The sequence below is a fragment of the Schistocerca gregaria genome, chromosome 2 (assembly GCF_023897955.1).
Source record: "Schistocerca gregaria isolate iqSchGreg1 chromosome 2, iqSchGreg1.2, whole genome shotgun sequence".
Lineage (NCBI taxonomy): Eukaryota > Metazoa > Arthropoda > Insecta > Orthoptera > Acrididae > Schistocerca > Schistocerca gregaria.
The window spans coordinates 392,613,494-392,637,082 of record NC_064921.1 but is presented as its reverse complement, the minus strand read 5'-3'; the positions used below and the strand labels follow the sequence as shown (position 1 = coordinate 392,637,082).

Below are 23,589 nucleotides of genomic sequence, written 5' to 3'. Positions count from 1 at the left end.
AAGATATACCAATGATGTTATCAATGAGATAGGCAATGGAAAGTTTGCTGCTGTTATAACAAGAAATGCTCAAAATATGCTGGCTGTGAGTAACATTTCATGCTAATTATATCTACACATTGCCAGCATAGGCTGTGAAACATGCACACCATCAATCTATTGAAGAAAAACGTTATTGCCCTGGAAGTACTTCATAATCTTAATTGTGCTGGTAAAAGATAATTAAATCTTTGAAGTTCTCAGTGCAATTCTGGAAGCTAAAAGGAAAGAGAAATATGGTATGTCACACTGTCACACTCAAACTTCTATCTGGAATGCGATGGTCTGATGTAGAAATTTTTTTGACAGGTTGTTAAAGGAGAGGGAAGATATATTTGAAACAAATTATTGTTCTAGTTCGCACATCAACAAGGCCATGAAGACTGCAGTGCCAGAAGATGAGAGACAGCATAAACCAGAAGAGGGTTCACAGTTACTGACACTGTAAATGAGAGCAGAAACAAACAATACTGTTTTGTTCGAAGTTCACGAGTATTTTTATTGTAATTTCATCAACATAGAGGCAGTGCTAAAGGAGAGTCAGATATGAAATGTACAAAAAAATTTACATGCAACACGATCCATGCAGTAGCAAACCTTCAATACCCACAGTTTAAGAGAGCAGTCCTTACTATGGAAAGTCAAGAAAAGTACTATATAGCAACACTAAATACACTCTAAGACAAATATGATGCATGATGGAGGATTATCCGAATGGCACAGAAATTGGTACATGTTACGTACATGTACAGACAGAGAAATGATTACAGTTTCAGAAAAGTTGGATGATTTATGCAAGTCAAAGAGCTTCAAAAATTGAGCACAAGTCAATTACACTTGATCCACCTCCGGCCCTTATGCAATCAGTTATTCAGCTTGACATTGATTGATAGGTGGTGTTGGATGTCTTCCTAAGGGATATTGTGCCAAATTCTGTCCAACTAGTGTGTTAGATTGTTAAAACTTCTGAGGTGGTTGGAGGGTCCTGCCCATAATGCTCCAAACATTATCAACTGGGGAGAGATATAGCAACCTTGCTGGCCAAGGCAGGGTTTGGCAAGTATGAAGACAAGCAATAGAAACTCTCATGATGTGTGAGCAGGCATTTTCTTGCTGAAATGTGAGCCCAAGACGGCTTGCCATGAAGTGCAACAAAACAGGGAGCAGAATATCGTCAACATACTGCTGTGCTATGAGGGTGCTGTGGATGACAACTGAAGGAGTCTGACTGCTATGAAATGAAATGATGCTCACACTATCACTACTGGCCGTTGGGCCATACGGTATATGGGTGACAGATTGGTATCCCACCACAGTCCATGGAATCTCCAGACACATCTTTGCTAGTCATCAGGGCTCATCACTAAAGACAATTTACTCCAGTAAATGAGATTCCAGGCTGAAAATGACCCGATCAGTGGTGGGAGACCAATCTGACTGTCGCCCACTAGACTGGCTCCAATACAGACAGGAAAACTTGTCTGTGCAGCCAATTCAGCATTCTAAATAGATGCTGCATGAGACTGCAACAGATGGTGCCAAAGATTATAACCAGATATCATGTACACAATAATATTAAAATATTGCCTGCCATATGAATGACGATGGGTTAAAAACTCAACAGAATCAATTTCACTCATTTGTAATTTTTTCAGATGATAACAAATGTAGACTTTTTCTGTTTATTCTCCTTGTCTTTTCAAAACAAATACAGTTGACATTTTATGGTTATTAGGTTACATGAACAGCAGGAAATTTCATAGACACCTCCCACACATGCACCTATATGTTCTTTTCTACTCTTCTCCCCCCCCCCCCCCCCCCCATCTTTTTCTTAAATCACCCAACCCCATGCGCCTCCCTTTCCCAGCCACTCACTCCAATCAAAATTGCTACTTGCCTTAGATTGAAACTCGCACTCTGATGAGCCAAAACATTACAATCACTACCCACCCCAAGATTGAACTACCTGCAGGCGTTGCAGGCACATGGTGTGGTAAGGAACATATGTAAGCAAAGCAGAGAAGCATGGGGACTCATAGTAGTGATGATAAGGACCACAAATGGGGAAATCCACTGACCTCAGAGACTTTGACAAGGGCAGATTGTTATGGCCTGATATCTGGGAATGAACAAATTTGAAACGGTGAAGCTGGTTATCTGTTCATGTGCTACTGCCATGAACTTTTATGGATAGTGGTTGAAGGAGAGTTTAACTGACTGGGCAACAAGCTTTTGGACTTCCACACTTCTTCGAAGAACACGGGCGCAGAGGCTTTCCTGCTCTGTAAACGAGGATATATGGCGATCTGTGGCATATTGATAACAGGGTATAATGCTGAGCAGGCCCAAGTGTTTCAGAGTACCCCATTCAGAACATATTGTTGAGTGTGGAGCTCTGCAGCAGACAAGCCTTAAGTGTTTCCGTGTTAACTCAACAACACTGTCAATTACGACTGCAGTGGGCAGAGGATTATTGAGGTTGGACTTTGGATCATTAGAAACATCTCCTGGTGAGATGAAGCACATTTCTAGATTTACCAGTCCAAATATCCCTGTCCAGATACACCGTGTTGCAGGAGAACACCTACTCAAAACACACAATGTGCCATGGATGCTGGTGGAATTGTATTATGTCAGGGGGACATAGACTTAAGTTTTTATGGACGTACGGTACTAATTAAAGATACTGTGACAGATGTGGGGCTACACTAACATTATTGGGGACCACATTCATCCTTTCATGCTTGAAGTTTTCCACAATGGTGATGGAATCTTCCAGCAGCATAACTCTCTCTGTCACAAGGCTAGATTCATGCTACCGTGGTCTGAGAAGCACAATAGTGAATTCATGTTGCTGCTTCCACTGAATTCACCAGACCTGAACCCACTGGAACACATCAGGTGTGAGCTCCATGTCCACAAACCAGAAGTCAACAATTTATGGGAAATGTGTGACCTGGGTGTAAGTATCTAGTGCAACTTACCTCCAGAAACCTAGCAAGGACTTGTCAAATCCAAGCCTACAGAAACACTGTAGTATTTCATTCCAAATGGTAATCTATTTTAAGCAACCGAGAAGAATTTTGTTCACCAAATTCATGGTCACAGTTCTCCTTTTATGCACAAGTACTTCCTCTATATGGGATGAGAGTAACACTGCAGTAACTACGTGGTTTGGTACACTCCTTTTTACGCTTTAATGTAGGAATCATTATTGCATTTTCATACTGTCTGTAACAAGAGTTTTTATTTGTATAATTCCAGTTTCCATTAGGTGAACACGTTTTTATGTGTGTCTGCATTGTTCAAGATGATGTTTAATCTCCTTGCATCTACTGCTCCACAGAGAGACTAAAACACTTGACATTGCTTGCTGATGGAGATATGTGAGCAAACCTATCACTGCTTGTGATGTACCTGTAGTTGTGGTCATCAAGATACGCTCTCAGTACGACATTAAAGTCTCCAGCTCTTGGCTGCAATATGAGTACGTCTACAGAGTGGCAAGTTAAGTGGTTTATCCTCTTCTGTGTTTTCAACATAGTAAATTTATTAAATTTCGTGTGTGTGTGTGTGTGTGTGTGTGTGTGTGTGTGTGTGTGTGTGTGTGTGTGTGTGTCTGTTTAAGAGTGTTAATCTTGCATTTTTGTAGGTGTATATTCATTCAGTCTGTAGCGCTTTAGTTTCTCATTTGTTTTGTTTTGAAAGCAACCGTCCATTCATTTAGTAAGCCAGTCAGTCAAGCTACAGGTCTTGACTGTGATACAAACGTGTCTACAGAGTGGCAAGTTAAGTGTTTATCCTCTCTTTAATGAGTCATGGAACATATATCGGAAAAACAGATTGGAGGCCATAGGAGGTGGAGTTTGCTTTGCAGTTGGTAAAAATATTAGCTCTATTGAGGTCGAAGTTGAGTGTGGTCATGTGTAACAGGTATAGGTAAAACAAAGTTAATTGTTGAATGTTTTTACTGGCCACCTGATTCTGCTGTGGCAGTTCTAGAGTTATTCAAAGAAAGTCTAAGGTCAATAGCGCGTAAATAGTCAGACCATGCAATACTACTTGGAGGCAACTGTAACCTTCCAAGTTGGATTGGGATGTCCATGGATTCATTGCAGGGGGTACAGACATACAGTCATATGAAATACTTTAACCACGTTTTCTGAAAATTGTCTTGAGCAGCTAGCTCGACAACTCACATGCAATGGAAATATCTTAGACCTTGCAGCTACAAATACGCCAGATCTTATTGATAATGTTATTGAGACAGTGAATTGGCATCACTTAGTACAAGTAAGATAGATGTAGAGGAATTACGGGCAAAGTTTAAGCAGATTGTAAATCGAGGTCTGGAGAGTTAAGTGCCTAATATGTGCATAAAGGACGGAAAATACCCACCATGGTTTAATAACAAAACATGTAAGATGCTGAGGAAGCAGAGGCTGTTGCACTCTAGGTTCAAAAGAGGACGCACAAATGATGACAAGCAAACGTTAGTAGAGATTCATGAATCTGTCGAAATATCTATGCGTGAAGCATACAATAACTGCCACCATCACACCTTAGCAAAAGATCTGGCAGAATACCTGAGAAAATTCTGGTCGTATGTAAAATCACTAAGTGGGTCTGAGGCTTCCATGTAGTTTCTTGTTGACCATCCTGGTATGGCAGTTGAAGATAACAAAGTGGAAGCCGAAGTTTTAAATTTCATGTTCAAGAAATCATTCACACAGGAGAACTGTAAAAACATACAACATCAAAGCAACTCAGAGGAACGCTGCTAGATTTGTTACCGGAAGGTTAAAAGAAATTTAAGTGTTACGGAGATGCTTCTGGAACTCACATGGGAATCTCTAGAGGGAAGGTGGCATTCTTTTCAGGAAACACTAGAAAATTTAGAGAACCGGCATTTGAAGATGACTGCCAAACAATTGTGCACCTGCCAACAAACATGCTTAAGGACCATGAAGATAATATACTAGAAATTAGGGCTCATACGGAGGCGTACAGACAGTCATTTTTCCCTCACTCTGTGAGTGGAACAGGAGGGGAAATGACAAGTAGAGGTACAGGGTACCACGCACCTTACGGTGGCTTGTGAAGTATTGATGTAGATGCAGATACGTATCACTCCAGAGGAGTGTATCTTTACATCTAATTACTGATGAATGATACACTTGAGAATTATACAATAAGATCTCATACATAGAAGTGCAAATATTGTGTGGGGATTATAATTATTATTTAATGTGCTGAGCTCTATCAAAGGATGATGTGATTTTTCAACATGTGACAGCAATTACAGTGACTTCACAAAAGGAAATACCTGCTCAAACATGGAAATAATTATGTCATGGAATGCCAATCTGCCTTGGAGATTCATTGCATTCCGAAGCATAGAGAGAAACAGTTGAAACTTGTAAAAAAATTAGATTTGTAATTAATCTTTGACATTCTTGCTGATTATGATTCCAAATTCAGATATGATATCCAGAATCAAGAAAGTGGTTGCATGGCAAGTTTATGTATGTTTCATTAAGAGAATACAAACATTATCAATACTTCTGAAATCTCAAAGTTATTTGCTAGAGATTTAAGATGTGGTGTACCAGTTTTAAACTGCAATGGAAGTACAGGTGAATCAAGAATCCGAGATGAACCATCATAGTCAAGAAGAAAAGGTTAAGAATGACAAATGACATTAATCTATCATGCCAGATCTAATCAAGCATTAGGCATGGATTTACTGTGCAGTTTGCCATAGATGGGAAACAAACACACCTGCAAAGTTTTGCACTGGTCTTATATTGTCATGTAGCATTCCTCATTTTACCTAGATTACGGTTGTCTCCTAAGAGTGCCAGAAAAAGTGAGTAAGTGGTTCATCTTAAGAACTTTAAATTAACCACATGGCTCTCATTTTTCATTAAAATGTGGGAGCCAGTTAATACTGTGGCTTGGCCTCATCTTGTACCTTTAGTCCCCAAAAGTGGTAATAACACATGGGATTTTTTGACTGTTCATCCTGTTGTTATCAAGCTCGTAGAATCATCATCACTGAGCCCTCAGAAGATGTGAAATTGATATCAGATTCTATTTTTGCCTTGCTTTTCATTCTTCAGTGTTTCCCTTTCTTTGAAGAACAATGTGGCATTGCTGAAGATAACAGTGGTGACAGATGAAGATGGGGGAGGAGGAGGAGAAACACGATACCATCAACCATAATGTTATTAATGATCCACACAATCTAGGTTTTGAATTAAATTGGCTTCATTCATTTTGAATGGGCCATTCCACCTCCAGCCCTCAGCAATTTACAAGAACTGCAGAAAACCTAAACCCACATATTAAGAAGGGATTTTAACTTCTGAAAGTGAGTCCAGTGATTTAACAGCTGGATTGCCTTGGTTGTAGCAGCAGTTTTAAATGTGCACGAACTATTCAGTTTCTCTGCCAACTAAAAATCTGATAAGCTGGGCAAGGGTGTTACTAGCAAACAGCTGTTAAAAATATATCTACATTTGGTTGCATTTGTATTGTTAAAGGTTGTTTTGGAGGATTGGGGGGGGGGGGGGGAGGGGGGGGGAGACTGTGGCTAAGCCATGTCTCCACAGTATCGTTCCTTATAGGACTGCTCAGTCCGTGAGACATACCGCTGATTTATGAAATACAGCTGTTGTATTGAAGGTGAGTGAGAAATTGCATGCTAATACAAGTTTCGGCTTCCCTTCTTGTATCTGTAGCCCACATCGAAATTCAGAGTTTTTAATATAGGTTTCTACCATTCTCAAGAACCATTAAAAAAGAAGACAATTCATTCGCTGAAATATGGAACACTCCATAATTACATGCAACAGCTGATATATCTTTGTGGACCTAACACACAGTTGTCAGTTTTTTCCTGACTGTCTTTTTTATGTTCACAGATAGAATACTAAAGCATTCTTACTCAACACAATCTTTCAATAAACTCTCAAACTTAGCAAATAATGCCGTTACAGCAAGGACTATGAACTTTTACTTAACTACTATATTATTGAGGCTGGCATTGCATTTTAAGATAATAATAAATAAAACTAGTGTTTCAAACATTCTTGATTAACATCAAGAGAAAGATTCTAGTTGGCTATCATATGAATAGTAACCCTATACACTAGAGTTACTGTGAAGGTACAAATTGTTCATTACTTGATTCCATTATGCTTGAAATTAGGTAAACAAGAGAAACAGCAATGAATTAACACAAAAAACTCTAATTTTGAACTGTGTCCACACAGTACACAAATATTGTAATTCCACGGTATTAAAAAATTTCAGTACCTGCAGTGAACAGCTTCCCTGCACCTGACAGAACAATAGCTCTGCAATCTGCATTTTGTCCCAGATCATTGAAACATTCTCCAAGGTTACTGAAATTTAATTTTAAAAGCTTGAGTAATAAATACTCTCAATCAAAAATGTAGATTACGCATATTTAAATATGTTAATAGTGAGTATTAACTACAAATCCATTGCGAAAAAATTAAGGTAGTACTGATAGCTAAGAGAATCTGGAAATAGCACAGTATGTATAGACGATATAAATTACAGAAACTTTTTTTCCCCCAGGCTTATAACTCTCTCTCTCTCTCTCTCTCTCTCTCTCTCTCTCTCTCTCTCTCTCTGATGGTTGCTTCCTTGACTCATCACCATTCTGTATGCCTAATATGGTCCTTAATGCTGGAATCAGTATAATACTGTGTAGCGATTTTAACAGACTACCTCTTTCTTTGATTGCGACGTTATAATTATCAACAGTATTCAATAACTGAATGGCTTGATTTGACTGAAGTACATAACTTGCTGCATTTTGGTTAAATTTTAGAAAGCAAAAAACACAAATGTGGCAACCACAATTATGTATTAGGATTGTCAGAGCTTTTTCATACATTAGTTTGTGGTTGTATGTAATAGAATGTTCCCTGAAATTATTTTCACAGAGTGCCCACTCTAAGTGGACCAAGACGCTGAAGTTCTGCCTTCCAGGGGAACATTCTAGACTTGGCCATCCAGCCATGTCTTACAGACAGATTGGCAGAATAGGAAACTTCAGACTACACAGCTCTTCTGAGAAAACTGCATTTCTTGGAATTTGCCAGAACAGGGGGGAAGATACTGGCAGATTGACACTTTCACACAGCCTATAAGACTTTTCTGGATGACTGAGTCGAGAGACTGTTCAGTGTGAAAGAGAGGTCCAAGCCTGATTCCATGCACAGTCAGTCATTCACTTACAGGCATGTGGAACGAGTCAAGTTATTTGAACGAGTCAAGTTACACATTAACAGGCAGAGATACATGTACCCATTCTGTGTGCTTACATGGACTCACAATCATATCATCATAAAATGTGAATTACACAGAAATATCTCAGGTCACAGAGATATATATATATACATATTGAAAAATAATAGCATTTATATAAAGTTTTAAACAGTGTTTATAATATAGTTAGGGGGCAGTGGATTATATGCTGTGTTAAACAGATTATCTGAAAAGGTATTATATCATGAATTGAAAGTGTACTTGACAAGACAAAATCCTGCCACAAGAAGATTCCAGACACTACAGCCAGTACAAGTTAAATGGCAGCAAGGCTTTCTCAGGATAGGAAGAAGAGCATCTATGATACTTGGAAACAACCAAGAAACCAATGTATCATCCCAGAGGACAAGCAAGAATGAAATATCTAAAATCATAGACTTCACTTGTGAGATACGATTCATGGCAGGAGAAACAGATTAAGCAACACTTAATAAGAATGAGTTAAACATGCTCCTTAACTGAATCAGTTATATTACATGAATAATTTCTCGATCTTAAGCCATTGTAGAATATAAATTGAAGGTAAAAACGAGCACATTCCATGTAAAAATATCATCGTTAATTCAAAGTAATATGTACACTATAAATAATAATGTGCAACATGTGGCACAATATTCACTGTGTTTATGGATGGAAATAAATGAAAAACCCTTCTTGGGTTGTTCCCTATACATTTCGGATGTAAGTAGAAAATTAAGAGTGACGTCACATTCAGCAAGCAGCCTATAATTGTTTTGGGGAAACAGAGCCCCATGGAGGTGTGTGTGTGTGGGGGGGGGGGGGGGGGGGGGGGGGGGGGGGGGGTAATGTGTGAACCAATACAATGATGTGTTAGTCCACATAACGTACAAGACAACTGTTGCAATATATTTTGTACTTCTATAGCCAAATACAACAAAGTAGTAGGAGTCCTTTTCTTCTTCAGTTTGAAGACTAGCTTCAGGCAGCTCCCCATGTCTGTCTCTCTCTGTCCTTGTGCAAAAATGGTCCATGAATAAAAGGTTTTACAGACATACAAAACAGACTCACATCAGTAGACACAGACCAACTCGCCAAGTTTTTAATTCATATTGTATATATAAAGGCACCATTTGTGCTGGAGCAAACATCGATGTGCTTGTGGTTCACTGCAGTCACCGACACAAACTGCCTAGGATAGCACAATAGTAGCCAGCTTTGACAATCTATTCATTGGGTTGCCTGTTTGCAGGTGCAAACTAATTCAATGAAACAATGTGGAGCAGATTATTTGTCTACTCGTTCTGAGACTCCTACACCCTAGAGCGGCTACACCACGACAAGTATTATGAAATTACACTTGGAGAGACAGCTCTATTCACTGGTATATGTCTTTTCCTGTATATCTTTTCGTTTTCACACAGTTGTCTTCTGAAACCCCAGACGTACTTACAAGTAACTCTGCATATGTGGTTACAGAGTATTAAAAGGTATATTACAAGATGTGGTTGATACATGGGTACCATGCGAGTATATTTTGCTAATAAGCATATGTCCAAAAATGCCTTGTTTGCATGCAAATGTCCCTGAAAAGTGCAGGAAAATGTCAGCAGTTCGGACCACACAAGCTAGGCAAGGAGTAAAGAAGAAAATATATATTGCAGTCAAGCAAACTGACACAGACAAGCAGTAGAGAGAATACTGTGATGTGGATGTGTTTACCAGTGGTATTTCTTCATTTGTTTACAATACACACAGCAATAGATATAGACAACAGTAGAGTACAATACTGTATTGTGTTCTGTAGTTTAATACTGTTTTTAGTTTTCAGTAATTCGTGCGACTAAGGTAAAATGAGATTGAACAATGATGGTTGCGTGCATAACTGGAGTTTATACTAACATGCTTCACAAGTTTGGGAAAACCCAAAGGAATGCAAGAGGGGTTTGCCAGCTCTGTGAAGAACATTACCCCAACAAGCGTCACCCGGCCCACATCACATTTACAGGGACGGAGATGGGTTCATGTGAAATGGACAGCTTATGTCCTGATCATCACTACACGCCTGTAAACACAGGACACACCAAAATTTGAAGAAGCTTTATGTCAGCATCTCGCAATGCAGCCTTATATGAGCATCCCGGCTATAGCACATGCCACAGGTGTGAAACGCATGGCAGTGCGGCACATTAGGCACCTCCATACCTACAAACTACATAAGGCTACTGCGATGACTCAGGATGACTTTCCTCATTTTGAACTTTTGCCAATGCTTGCTAGAACAAAGTATGCAGATTCCTCATTTCCTACCATGTATCCTGTTTTCTGACGAGTGTGTCTTTACGAGGAGTCACATGTTACAGTGCCAGAAACAGCTATATTTGGATGGGAGGACATCCTCACTGGCTGAAATCTGAGGCCATCAGTGCTTTGTTGTAAGTGTGGGGCCAAGTCTCACTGATGACCCTGTCACAGGTCCATACATCATGCCCAATGTTGGTGGTGCCAATTACCTCATATTTATGTGAGATGTCCTATCCAGTTGTTGAAGAAGGGGCCTTTAGACATTCCTCATGCCATGTGGCTCGAGCAGGTGGTGTTCCTGCACACTTCAACAATGTGCTAGTGGCCATTCGAATGACACCTTTGGTAACACATTGTTTGGACATGGAGGCCCAATAGCCTGACCCCCTCACTCACCATACTTGATACCACTAGACATGAAAAGCCTGGTGTACAAGACACCCACGGTGTCACCACAAGATCTTGTGTCATGAATACAGGCAGAAATCACTGGAGTCATTTGTGATATGCCGGAAATCTTTCCAAAGTTTCAGAAATACATCACCAGACAAAGCACAAAGTTTATCAGAGTGGGTTGCAGTCATATTGAGCACCTTCTGCAAGAGAATTAAACTGGTGTTTACTGATAGTGATGTACAGAGTTTTCTTTATTCCTTGTCTATCATGTGCAGTCCAAATCACCTACGACAACCTCTACATTTCACACTAGCACTCAAATGAAGCATTTCTGAAAATAAGTTTATCAGCATAATATTCCCACATGGTACCCCTCTGTCAACCACAATGTCTTTTTTGATATAACCTGTACAATGAAAGGTAGCACATCTGGCAACCAGCAGGATATGCCATGGTGAACCAAAGTACGAGATTATGATTTGGTAAAACAAACATACTCTGATTTAAGTTGTTAGTTTTCACTGAAAAATAAATTTAATTTCTGAATTTTGTATGATAGCTAGTTTTGGCTTCTAGAATTTATTTTGTTATGCACATAATGTAATTTTTCTTTTCTTTTTCTCATTTACACAATCGTAGTAGCAATCCAATACTCCAAACAAAGCATTTATATGATTTTACACAGACCACTATCAGCTGTTTATATACTAGCAGTCATTATCTAACAAAAATAATGAGGTTACTCAGAATTAACACTCCTGAGTGCTACTCAGAATTAACACTCCTGAGTGCAAGTATTCCGATAAACTGTAGACAGTGTGGCTAACAAGGTAGTCTTTCACTGTGTTTTTAAATATTTGGAGATTTCCAATATCCTGCCAGATGTCCACCGGCAATCTATTTGAGATTTTTGTACCCAAGTACAAAACTTCATTCCCAACACTAGAGAGGGATGCGTAGTTTATAGAAATCATTTCTATTTATAGTACTGGAGCTGTGAATTGTTCAGTACATTATACAGGCACCGTTGTTCTTAACCAGGCATAATTCAATCTTTCAAAAAATACTTCTTGACTCATCCGCTGACAAAAGTTACATCTGGTGTAGAATGAACAACCTATTTAGAGGAACTGCTTTTAATGAACAATTTTTTGTCTTATGTTTTCAGTTAGGAAGAATTTGACACTTTTAGTGGCCAATTTCACACCACCTGTCCCACGACTACTACTGCCTGGATGTCCAATACCATTTGCCTTACTGAACTGGTTTCATGCCTGTTACTATGTGGGCAAAACCAAATCCTGATGTATGTAACTCTAGGTGTCTAAATAAGAACTATCCAAGACATAATTAAAGGTAACCACTCACCTCCTAGCAGACCAGTGCTTGGAGCTCTGAAACACACAACAGAAAACAGCATTCCCATTATCTTTCGATCCCCCCCCCCCTCTCTCTGTGTGTGTGTGTGTGTGTGTGTGTGTGTGTGTGTGTGTGTGTGTGTGTGTGTGTGTAAGTAACTCCTTTCCTCACATTGCACCTATAATAATGTGATACAAACTTGTATCCATCTAGAAGTCTCTATTCAATTTCTGTGACTTCCAAATGATGTTATCTCATGCACAGTACATCTGTAGAAGAACTTTAATCATCCACCAGTTAATTGGGAAGATTACAGTTTTGTCAGTGATGGGTGTGATAAGACATCCTGTGAAACTTTACTAAATGCCTTCTCTAAAAACTACTGAGAACAGATCGTCAGGAAACCCATTCATGATGGAAATATATTGAATCTAATTGCAACAAATAGATCTGAACTCTCTGAGGACGACTACATCGAAACTGCTCTCAGTGACCATGACATTGTTGTGGCAACATTGATTAACGAAGGACAACTGAAACAAGCAGAAATATATCTACTTTCAGTAAACTAGATTTAAAAAAATCAGTAGTGTTATATCTCAATGAGGAACTTGAGACTTCCAGCTCAGGGCAGGAGTATGTAGAAAAACTCTGGATCAAGTTGAAAAGAATAGGTGACCTTGCACTGGACAGATATATACCCAGTAGAGCAGTTCCTAATGGGAGGGAAGTCCATGGTATACAGTCACTGTAAAGAAACTTCTAAAGAAACAGAGGTTAGTGCGCAACAGTTGTAAAACATAGCATAGGGCTATAGATGGGGAGATGCTGAATTGAATGTGTTTGGCTGTCTAGAGGGCAATGTGTGATGCCTTCAGTGACTACTGTAGCAGAATATTGTCAAGTGATCTTTCACTGGTCATATGTAAAAGTATGGCACCAAAGTTAGTGCCCAATCCCTAGCAAATGAAGGTAGCAAAGGAAAAACTGAGACGCTGAACTCCATTTTCAAATGTTCCTTTACCAAGGAAAACCCAGGAGAATTGCCCCAGTTTAATCCTCATACCACTGAAAAGATTAATGAAATGATTATTAGTGTAAGTGGTGTTGAGAAACATCCTAAATTGTTAAAATTAAACAAAGCTCAAGAGCCCAACAGAATCCCTGTCAGTTTCTACACATAATTTGCAGCTGAGATAGCCCCTGTTCTTACTGTAATCTATCATAGATCCCTTAAACAAAAAACTGTGCCCAGTTCTTGGAAAAAACACAAGTCAAACCTGAATACAAGAAAGGTAGTAGAGGTGATCCACATAACTACTATCTCGTACCCTTGACATTAATTTGTTGTACAATCTTGGAACACATTTTGAGCTCAAACATAATGAGGTACCAACTAGCAAGGATTTCGAAAACACTGATCATGTGAAACCCAACTCGGACTTTTCTCACATGACATACTGAAAGCTTTGGATCAAGACAACCAGTTAGTTGCAGTGTTTCTTGATTTCTTAAGAGCATTTGATTCAGTACCGCACCTATGCTTATTGTCAAAAGTGGGACCATACAGGGTGTCAAGAGAAATTTGTGACTGGACTGAGGACTTTTTGGTAGGGAAGACACAACATGTTATCTTGGATGGAAAGTCATCATCAGATGTAGAAGTAATTTCAGGTGTGCCCCAGGAAAGTGTGTTGGGACCCTTGCTTTACATATTGTACATTAACGACCTTGCAGACAATATTAACAGTAAAATCTGAAAAAGCTGCATACATTTTCAGTCATTTCTTGATGAGATTTCAACTTGGTGCAGAGATTGGCAACTTGCTCTAATGTTAAGAAATGTACAATTTTGCACTTCAAAAAACAAAAAAACTGAAGTATCCTATGACTATAATAGTAATTAGTCACTGTTGGAATCAGCCAACTCATACACATACCTGAGTAACACTTTGTAGGGATATGAAATGGAATGATCACATAGGTTGTGTCACGGATAAAGAAGGCGGTAGATTCAGTTTATTGGTCAAATACTGGGGAAATGTAATCAGTCTATACACTGGAGATTGCTTACAAATCACTTGTGCAACTAGTTCTGACATTTTGCTCAAGTGTGTGGGACCCATACCAGATAGGACTAACAAGGGATATTGAACACACACAGAGAAGACCAGCACGAATTGCCACAGGTTTGTTTAACCCATGGGAGTGTGTCACAGAGATAGTGAAGGTACTGAACTGGTAGGAAGACAGATGTAAACTATCCCAAGAAAGTCTACTAACAAATCGTCAAGAACTGCCTTTAAATGATTGCTCTGGGAATATACAATGCCCTACACATCGCTAACCCAGGGACTGCAAGGACAGAGGCATTCGAACAATCATTCTTCTTGTGCTCCATACATGAATGGAACAGAAAGAAAGCCTAATAACTGGTACAATGGAACATATCCTCTGCCATGCACCTCACAGTGGTTTGCAGAGTATAGACATAGATGTACTGTTGCAACTGGGTGTATCGTTACTCGGAAGCTATATCCTTCAGAAAAATTTGCCATAAAAAATGTCTTAGTAAAATTATTGGGAATTACAGGGTTTGGAAAGACAGTAAATGCTTCTGGAAATCGGTCATATAAGTAACCTCTTACTGGGAACATTCATTCAAATGTAGAGCATGCCAAGTGTGGTGTGACCATGTGAGGAGTGAGGCAATAACAAAACCATTGTGAGATGGGCGAATCCTGAAGCTTCGTATTTACACACTCAACAGGATGTTCTGATCACTCAAAGAGTAACACAATCTTCACATCTATATGAGGGGCATTTCCACCACTGTGACTACTATCACTTTCAATTGTGTACTTACTGCTAAGATCCAATCTGTTCCTGGAACCAACAATAACCACTACATGATTTTCTATACCAAGATCTTTCCTCCTGTTAATCTGTCAGATAGCTTCAAATTAAATGCTGTTAGTTATTCAATGGACTATTCAATTACAAATTGTTCCATTTACAAACATTTGGTACACTAGTGTTCACAAAGCACACAATGTATATTATCAGAAGTATGATGTATATTACCAGTAAATTGTTAGCACCTCTTTAAAAACTCATGTTTTGATAAATTAAATTTCCTTGACAGATAAGTACCACTTTTTTTTTATTAATTTACTTATTTAAGAATAACACTCTAAACAAGCAAGGTTACCCCGGAATAAATGAAGTATGCAATTACACCAAACATAAAAAATACTCACTGCCACATTGCTTCATTGAAAGCATTTAATTTTTCAGGCCTGTTTAATTCCACATGATAAACATACGGACTCACTGAAGACACTGCCAGAGCCTCGTATGATGGGCCTGTTGTTGCCATTCTTTGGCCTGCTGGAAAGACGAAGAAACCTTTGTGACCACATATTTTGGGACTAGAATACAACATACTTTTGTATGTTTTCAATAAGAGAAACTTGGTGACACTACTAAAAAAGTCAATGATGGTATTAAATAAATTAGTATCCAACGATTGAAGATTAAATTTTTTACACAGTATACAATTTTTTTAACCAACAAGATTGTAAATATTAAATAATCTCTGAGAAAATCATTTATGCCTGATAAATTTTCACTCTAGTATTATTTCTTAAATGTACATAATATATTTGTCTGTATTTATTCCTATTATTGCTAACAGTCTGCTCCAATCGTGTGTCATTAACTGCACCGCATATTATTTCTTCTTATACCTAGCAAAAACTATATATGTAATATATGTTGTGTGTATTGTTTTCTTTTGTTATTTAACACATTAAATTGGTAAAATTCACAACTGTTTTTTTTCCCAATATTATATGTACGGACTATACAATATAGTGTGCGTAGTAAGTGAAGTATTATGAAACAATGTGTGTATACTGTGTGCAGTAACTGATAGTGAGATATGAGTGAACAGTGTGGCATTACATTATGTAATAAGTTATTTGTAAAAAAAAAAGTATTGTATACCATGAATAAATCTAATGATTGTCTATAACTAGAAGTCTGTAAATATATGTGTATACTAATTAGATTATTTTAAATTGATCTAATCTTGTAAATACTTTGACATGTCCTTCATCCTTGTACAAAGAGGTCTACAGGTGAATGGTGGTAGTAGTGGTAGTAGTAGTAGTAGTAGTAGTAGTAGTAGTAGTAGTAGCAGCAGCACAGTCTAAAATGTTATGTTAGACTGTAGTAGTTCTTTCTTGGATCACTACAACACATTCACATGGCACTATTATACTCTGTTGTGTACTAACTGTTGCGAACTTTGTAATGAAAACTACACACAAAACTGGATTTCAAGCATTATATTCCTTAGGGCTGTTTAATTGACAGTTAAATTCCATTTAATAAAACCATTGTGCTCCTTAAACGGAATATATCAAACGTTGCTCTATTTATTTGTTGCTGTACGAACTATGATTGGGCTTTAGGGGGTGGAGAATTGTCTTTCTTTATTAATACACAGCACTTCTACCTCTTGCAAAATACCTTTGGTTTCTCAGTAACTTAAATATTGTGTTTCCTTCGCTTTTCCTGTAACACTAAACTTGACTACTAGTAATAAAATGTCTTTTAAGCTACTGTACATATCACTGTACCGTTGCATGATTTATTTTATTTTAAAGTTTTCGCCATCTTCAAAAAGCGCATGTGCAATTGTAGATAAAGGTGCTTTACACAAGAAGAAACAGGCTAACACCTCCATTGTATTCAGGTCAGTTTAAAAAACACACACACACACAAATAGGCGTGCAATATACAACCAAGGCGTTTTAATAACATAATAAAAAAACGAAGTACAGTTCTGGTCTTAGGTTCTCCCAAAATTCCATTCAACTAGAACTGGCAGAATATGCGGTTAGCCCCGTAGTTACATATATGTTTATAGTGCAACCGTATCTTCTAAGAACGTTTCCGATTTTACAGACTTGCTCGTGAACTCCCTGAACGCGTCTCTATCCATTTTTTCCGCTATTGTTGTTTTGTAAGATATTGTGGCATCCTGTTTATTAAAATACCTCTTCGAAACCAGTTATGAGAAACAGGTAATATTCTAGCTGAAATCTGAAGAAGAAAAGTTTTCCTTTTTTTCCCTCTTTAGATGTATTGCGAGCCTAACCTTTAGAACAGTAGCAAAACATATAGCGAACTTACTCCGCGAAATCACAGCCCCGGAAAACACCGCTCTTACCGCATTCAACATCTTTCACCTCTAACTTTAACTCACAATATGCACGTACAAGAGCGTTTGACTACAGTGGCATTTGTTACCAAAGTTCAGATCATGATTTGGTGGACTTCGCCCAGTCCAGTGAATCTACCAGTTCACCTGTACGTCTGTCTCCCCGTTATAAGTGAGTGGATGCAGCTAATCTGATGTACAGTCAGAACAGCTGTTTTTCGAAAATACTGATAACTTTCACACCTAGCTGAGAGCAAGTAACCGCATATCTGTTAAAAGTCACAGTGACTGAGAAATCACAACAACTTTACCGAATATGGCTGCGATTTCAGTCACATTTATCACAACTAGGGGTCGCAATTAGCATTTAACATTCAACGATGTTTGCCACCTGTTGGACGAATTTCGTACTTCTTTCTGTGAACCTTGTGTAATGCCACCTAGTCTATAGCCCGCTTCACGTTAGACGACGGAACAATAGGGAGGCGTGAAGGGGACGAAGTTAGCGCATGGGTGGCGGCATAGAGCGAGCAAACGAAGTCCATGTTGCCGAGCTGTGTTGCTGCAGACAACAGTCCTGTTCTATTTGTTTTCGGTACACCGTATTGTACATTCAAATCTATGAGGGAATAATACATTTAAAAACCGATTTCGATCATTCGTCTACATGGTGAGTTTAGAGGTGTGTGTGACGTCTGAAGGTGAGAACAGCTGATGCAGCTTTGTGAAGACGTCAAGAACAATTTTTCTCAAAACGACGACTGTCTAACGACAACAACATCGAAAATAGTTGCAATAATTGCCATTTATCGCGATTTGGACTGTATTATAAGTAAAAATGTAATACATAACAAAGTAAACTTCCAACTCAAACTGAAATCGTTTTGTTTGCTTTACAACTCATTCTACGACACAAAATTTTTAAATGTGTATAATGCGCGTATGTGGCCGTGTTTCACTGCTGTTCAATGTAAATCACTATGTGTAGAAAAGAATTACTGGTAGAAAACACTAGCACAAAAAAATTGTCAGCATGTTATCACATTTTTCGGTGTCAACAGGCATTATGAGTTTAGACTAACTGTTTCGACATTATAGTGGGAGAACACAATTATTATCCATCGAACAAGCTATCAATTAACCTTCTTCTGTAAATAACTGCACGGAATGCACACCGATAACGTCGAAAACCACCGATATCTCGACTAGTAACCCTCTCTTTCATTTTAAGGTATTTTTCAATCCGTGCCATGAAAATTGCACTGGTTTACGTGTCGACATACTCGAGTTTTTGACGAATTTATCCAGCCGCATTCTCGTAAGTAATACAACCGGCTGGGTAAAGATTAACCTCTCCTTGGACAATGTGTTGAACATTATAATCTGAATAGTTCACAGCCTACATATTCCCAATCAATAAAAGCTAGGAAGTTCTCATGTACAGTGTATGCAGTTGATATATTGACAGAAACGTTTTTAAACCATGAGTCTTTAAAACCAAGAAATAACATTACTTTACTTTGTTTCAAAGTTTACATCGTAATGCCATCTGCTATCTGAGTCCATGTCCGAACCACCTGATTGTGAATGGAGGCCGGCCGCGGTGGTCTCGCGGTTCTAGGCGCGCAGTCCGGAACCGTGCGACTGCTACAGTCGCAGGTTCGAATCCTGCCTCGGGCATGGATGTGTGTGATGTCCTTAGGTTAGTTAGGTTTAAGTAATTCTAAGTTCTAGCGGACTAATGACCATAGCAGTTGAGTCCCATAGTGCTCAGAGCCATTTTGTGAATTGAGCATGATACGTTCAAGGCTGTTATCCACCTTCACCTCCCTGTGAAAGTCTTATTTCCGGAACTTTTCAGCGTGACACACTCAGTGTGCTCACACTGTAGGGCGATGCCCTGCCTACTGCTTCATGCACAAGCCTTTCAGTGTCTTATCTTGAATGATTGTTTTCCACACAGTTTATAACCTGTGCATAAATTAAAAGTAGGTGGATCAGTAACAGACATTTTTATTGCCTAAGGGAGAGCATTAAATATTTGTATGCAAGAGTAGTGGACTCCTTTTTGTACCATACTTAGATTCTTTTGTTCAAGATATAGATCATTTTTTACCCTACTGTCATAGCTATGATACACGCTGTTCATTTCAAAAAGGGAATGGTTTTTACACAAGAAACACATGAGAGAGAAAATGCGCTGAGATACTGTTGTGAGTATTCTCAGCTCTTGGAAGAGTTTCCAGCACGAATGCCTGTAATTGACACCACACAGAATCCTAATGACTCTTTTCTGGGCTATGGGGATTTTGTTTGCCTTTGGCTAGTTTCCCCAGAATATAACTCCATAGGCCATCAGGGCATGAAAATAACAAAAAATAGGCAGCTTTCAAAGTATTTAAGTCACTGAAGGAAGCAATCGCATGAATAGCGTAAATTGCTGAGCTTAGTTTGTTTTCTGTAGGTAAGGAATGTGTAAGGACCAGTTCAGATTGTTATTAACAAGTAGACACAGGAACTTTGTTGACTCCACTCTTGTTAAATTCCCATCATTGTATTTAACATTAATCTCACCTTCAATATTTTGGCTTGTATGGAATTGAATCAATTGAGTTTTTTCAAAATTTAGCGATAATCCATTAGAAGTAAACCAGTTACACGTCTCCTGAAAAATTGCATTAACAGTCGTCTCAAGATTAGTATTTTTTGAATTGGCTACCAGAATCGTTACCTTAGCGCTTGTACACATTGGAAGGTCATTTATGAAAATAAGGAAAAGTAGAAGACCCAGAATAGAGCCTTAGGGGACTCCACAGTTTATTGTGCACCTAGAGGAGTACGTTGGTTCCCCATTAGTGTCCTTTACCATGACTTTCTGTTTCCGGTCCTTTAAATAGGAGGCAAGCCACATCCCTGCTTCTCCAGTTAACCCATAAAATTCCGCATTTCTCAGAAAAATCTCATGGTTCACGCAATGGAACACCTTACAAAGGTCACAAAAAATTCCAATTGGAGACATTTTATTATTGATTGATTCAAGAATTGCATTGGAGAAAGAATATATTGCATCTTCTGTTGAGATATTTTTCTGGAAACCGAATTGACTTTTATTGAGAATATTGCATTTACTAAGATGTTCAAGAATCCTTCTGTGTACAAGTTTCTCTAGAATTTTGGAGAAATAAGTTAAGAGTGAAATAGGGCGATAATTGGTTACTTCATTTCTGTCACCCTTCTTGTATAATGTTTTCACAACTGCATATTTAAGTCTATCAGGGACAATTCCAATATCAGTGATTATTTAAGTTGGGGCATAGGACTTCACAAATGAAAATGTGTGTGTGTTTCAACACTTTGATGGAAATACCTTCAATACCAGTTGAGTTTTTGTTTTTCAGTCAGAGCACAATATGCCCTTTCCTGGTGGTCGTACTTCGCCATTTCTCTGTAACTGCTGAATGATAATTGGAATGGTAATTACAATGACCGAGTTCGAAGCTAGGTATGGCAAGAACCGTTCAGTGAATCATTTCTTGAAAGTGACAGCGTTCATTTCTGAATGGTGGTCACCACTGTTTTTCTTACACCTAAATACAAGTTTACTCTCAGGAAACAAATCAGAAAAGAAGAGCCAGTGTGCAGAATAAGTATCTGAGGACCTTTTCCTATGGAAACTTTAAAACCGTTTGTACAGTACCATCACTCATTTTCCAGCAGGTGTTCATGGAATGATTCTGTTTCACAAACGTTTCATCAAGGTGCTATACTGTATAACTAATCCTCCTCTTTTATCCTGCATGTTTATAAAAGGCGAGCTTCGTGCTGCTTCTATGTCACTTCTTTTAATTAAAAACGCTTTTCTTAACTAACAAATGTCTTTAAATTCTTTGCATTGACGAAGCGCTACCTTTGAAGCCAATTTGCTCAGGCATAATCGAAACAAGTTTTTGTTACGTTGGGTATTCCTTTCTTACATACATTCCAAACATGGAGCACTTCAAAACATCGTTGTCAAAACCGTCTATTTGTATTACAGGGTTCCTGTGATTTCGATGATTTTCAGGCGATACGAAAACAAAATTTTAAGAGGTTTCCACAGCTCCGACACTTTTGTTTACTGTTCTCTGTACTAACAAAGTTGACACCAGGCGTGGATTGCATTTACCATTTACAGTTGATTCCATTAGCCACCGCGCCATGTGTCAACTTTGTTTGCGCGAACAATACAGTTTCCTTGCCGACACAAGCTTCTGCAGTTCATTCTTATGTCTTCAAAATCTCAAAACTAGAAGTATTGCTTTCAGACTCAAGTTTGAAGAAGTTATAAGTGCGGGGTATACACCTCCTCGACTTCTTTTGAAGCGTCTAAATCTACATGGTCACTCTGCAATTCACAATTAAGTGCCTGGTAGAGCGTTTATAGAATTGCCGTCAAGCTATTTCTCTGCCATTCCCCTCTCAAACAGCACGCAGGTAATACGAATGCTTTCATCTTTCCTTGGGAGATCTAATTTCTCTTATTTTATTATGATGAACATTCCTCACTATGTAGGTGGGCGCCAACAAAGTATTTTCATACTCTGGGCAGAAAATTGGCGACTAGGAATGAACATTGATTCTCAGTCGAAAAGTGGTGTGAACACAGAAAGGTACTTGCAAACAGAATGTCATCAGCATGTTATGCCCTTAGAATCCTGTCATCAGTGTGTAACATGCAGTGTCTTTCATATTATTCATGTGTGCACACAATTCTTAGCTATGGCATTCTTTTTTGGGAAACAAATGCACACAAATGAACACAATTTTCAAGCTCCAGAAAGAGCCATAAGAATAATAACCAAACATACTAGTCGAGCTCACTGTAAAGATCTATTCAAAACATTGGGGATTTTAACTGCTCCATGTGAATACATTTACCAGACAGTTGAACACATCAAAAACAACACTGGTAATTATTGCACAAACAGCTCTGTCCATGATCAGGCAACAAGAGATTGACTCAACTTATATTTACAAAGAAAAAAGAAACATAAAACTGAAAACAGCATTTTCTACCAAGGAATAAAACTGTACAATAAAGTACCAAAAGAGATTAAAGGTTGCAAAAATACACTTATTTAAAAAGGGCAGCTAAAAAGTACCTATTTTGCAATACATTTTATATATTGAAGGATTACTGAGATAAAAAGAGTAGGGGTGTGATAAAAAATGTTATGCAAATAAATAATAATAATAATGATTATAAAACATCCAACATTCCACATAACACTTTCATTTTATGTTTTTTCCCTCATTTTCATTTCTAGAAATACTTACCCCCAAGCTATGCATAGCATAGTACTAACACTTCCTCCTTTTTCTGAGCTCAACATCTCACTCATTATGGAAGGACGATGGCTCAGTTTTTCAGGATAGCAAATGGGAAGTTGCGGTGCAGAAAATGGCCCAGAGATCACCAGTTTTTGTGTGTACAGAGAGTGAAGTGTTTTGTAACAATGTGCGTATAGTGTGTGCAGTAACTGATAGTGAGATATGAGTGAACAATGTGGCATTACAGTATTTAATAAGTTATTTGTAAAGAAAGTATTGTATACCAGGAATAAATCTAATGATTGTCTCTGAGTAGAAGTCTGTAAATATATTTGTATACGAATTAGTTTATTTAAATGGATCTAATCTTGAAAATAGTTTGACATGTCCTATATCCTTGTAAAAAGAGATCTATGAATGAATAAAGCTACTACTACTACTGCTAATACTCCTTAAATTTCATGAGAAAATCTTGCCACAATGACAAACGCCTTTTTTTCAATGATAGCCGCCCCAATTCGCGCATCATATCCATGGCAGTCTCTCCCCTATTTCGTGAAAATACAAAACAAGCTGCCCTCTACCTCTACATCTACGTGATTACTCTGCTATTCACAATTAAGTGC

General features: G+C 38.3%; 1 protein-coding gene across 6 annotated transcripts in view; it reads right to left on the bottom strand.

Annotated features, from left to right (window-relative positions):
- Positions 1-18,038, bottom strand: part of LOC126321830 (delta(3,5)-Delta(2,4)-dienoyl-CoA isomerase, mitochondrial) — a 64,351-nt gene extending 46,313 nt beyond the window's left edge. The window contains exons 1-3 of one of the 6 annotated variants that reach the window (XM_049994230.1): positions 17,626-18,038; positions 15,684-15,813; positions 7,363-7,451 (exon numbers count right to left, since the gene is read on the bottom strand). In XM_049994230.1, coding sequence (XP_049850187.1) covers positions 7,363-7,451; positions 15,684-15,813; positions 17,626-17,674 — 268 coding nt within the window. In that variant the 5' untranslated portion in view covers positions 17,675-18,038. Of the gene's footprint in view, positions 1-7,362; positions 7,452-15,683; positions 15,814-17,590 lie in introns of all 6 variants that reach the window. The other 5 variants (XM_049994232.1, XM_049994235.1, XM_049994233.1 and 2 more) reach the window with 5 other exon arrangements.
- Between the last annotated feature and the right edge of the window lie 5,551 nt (positions 18,039-23,589).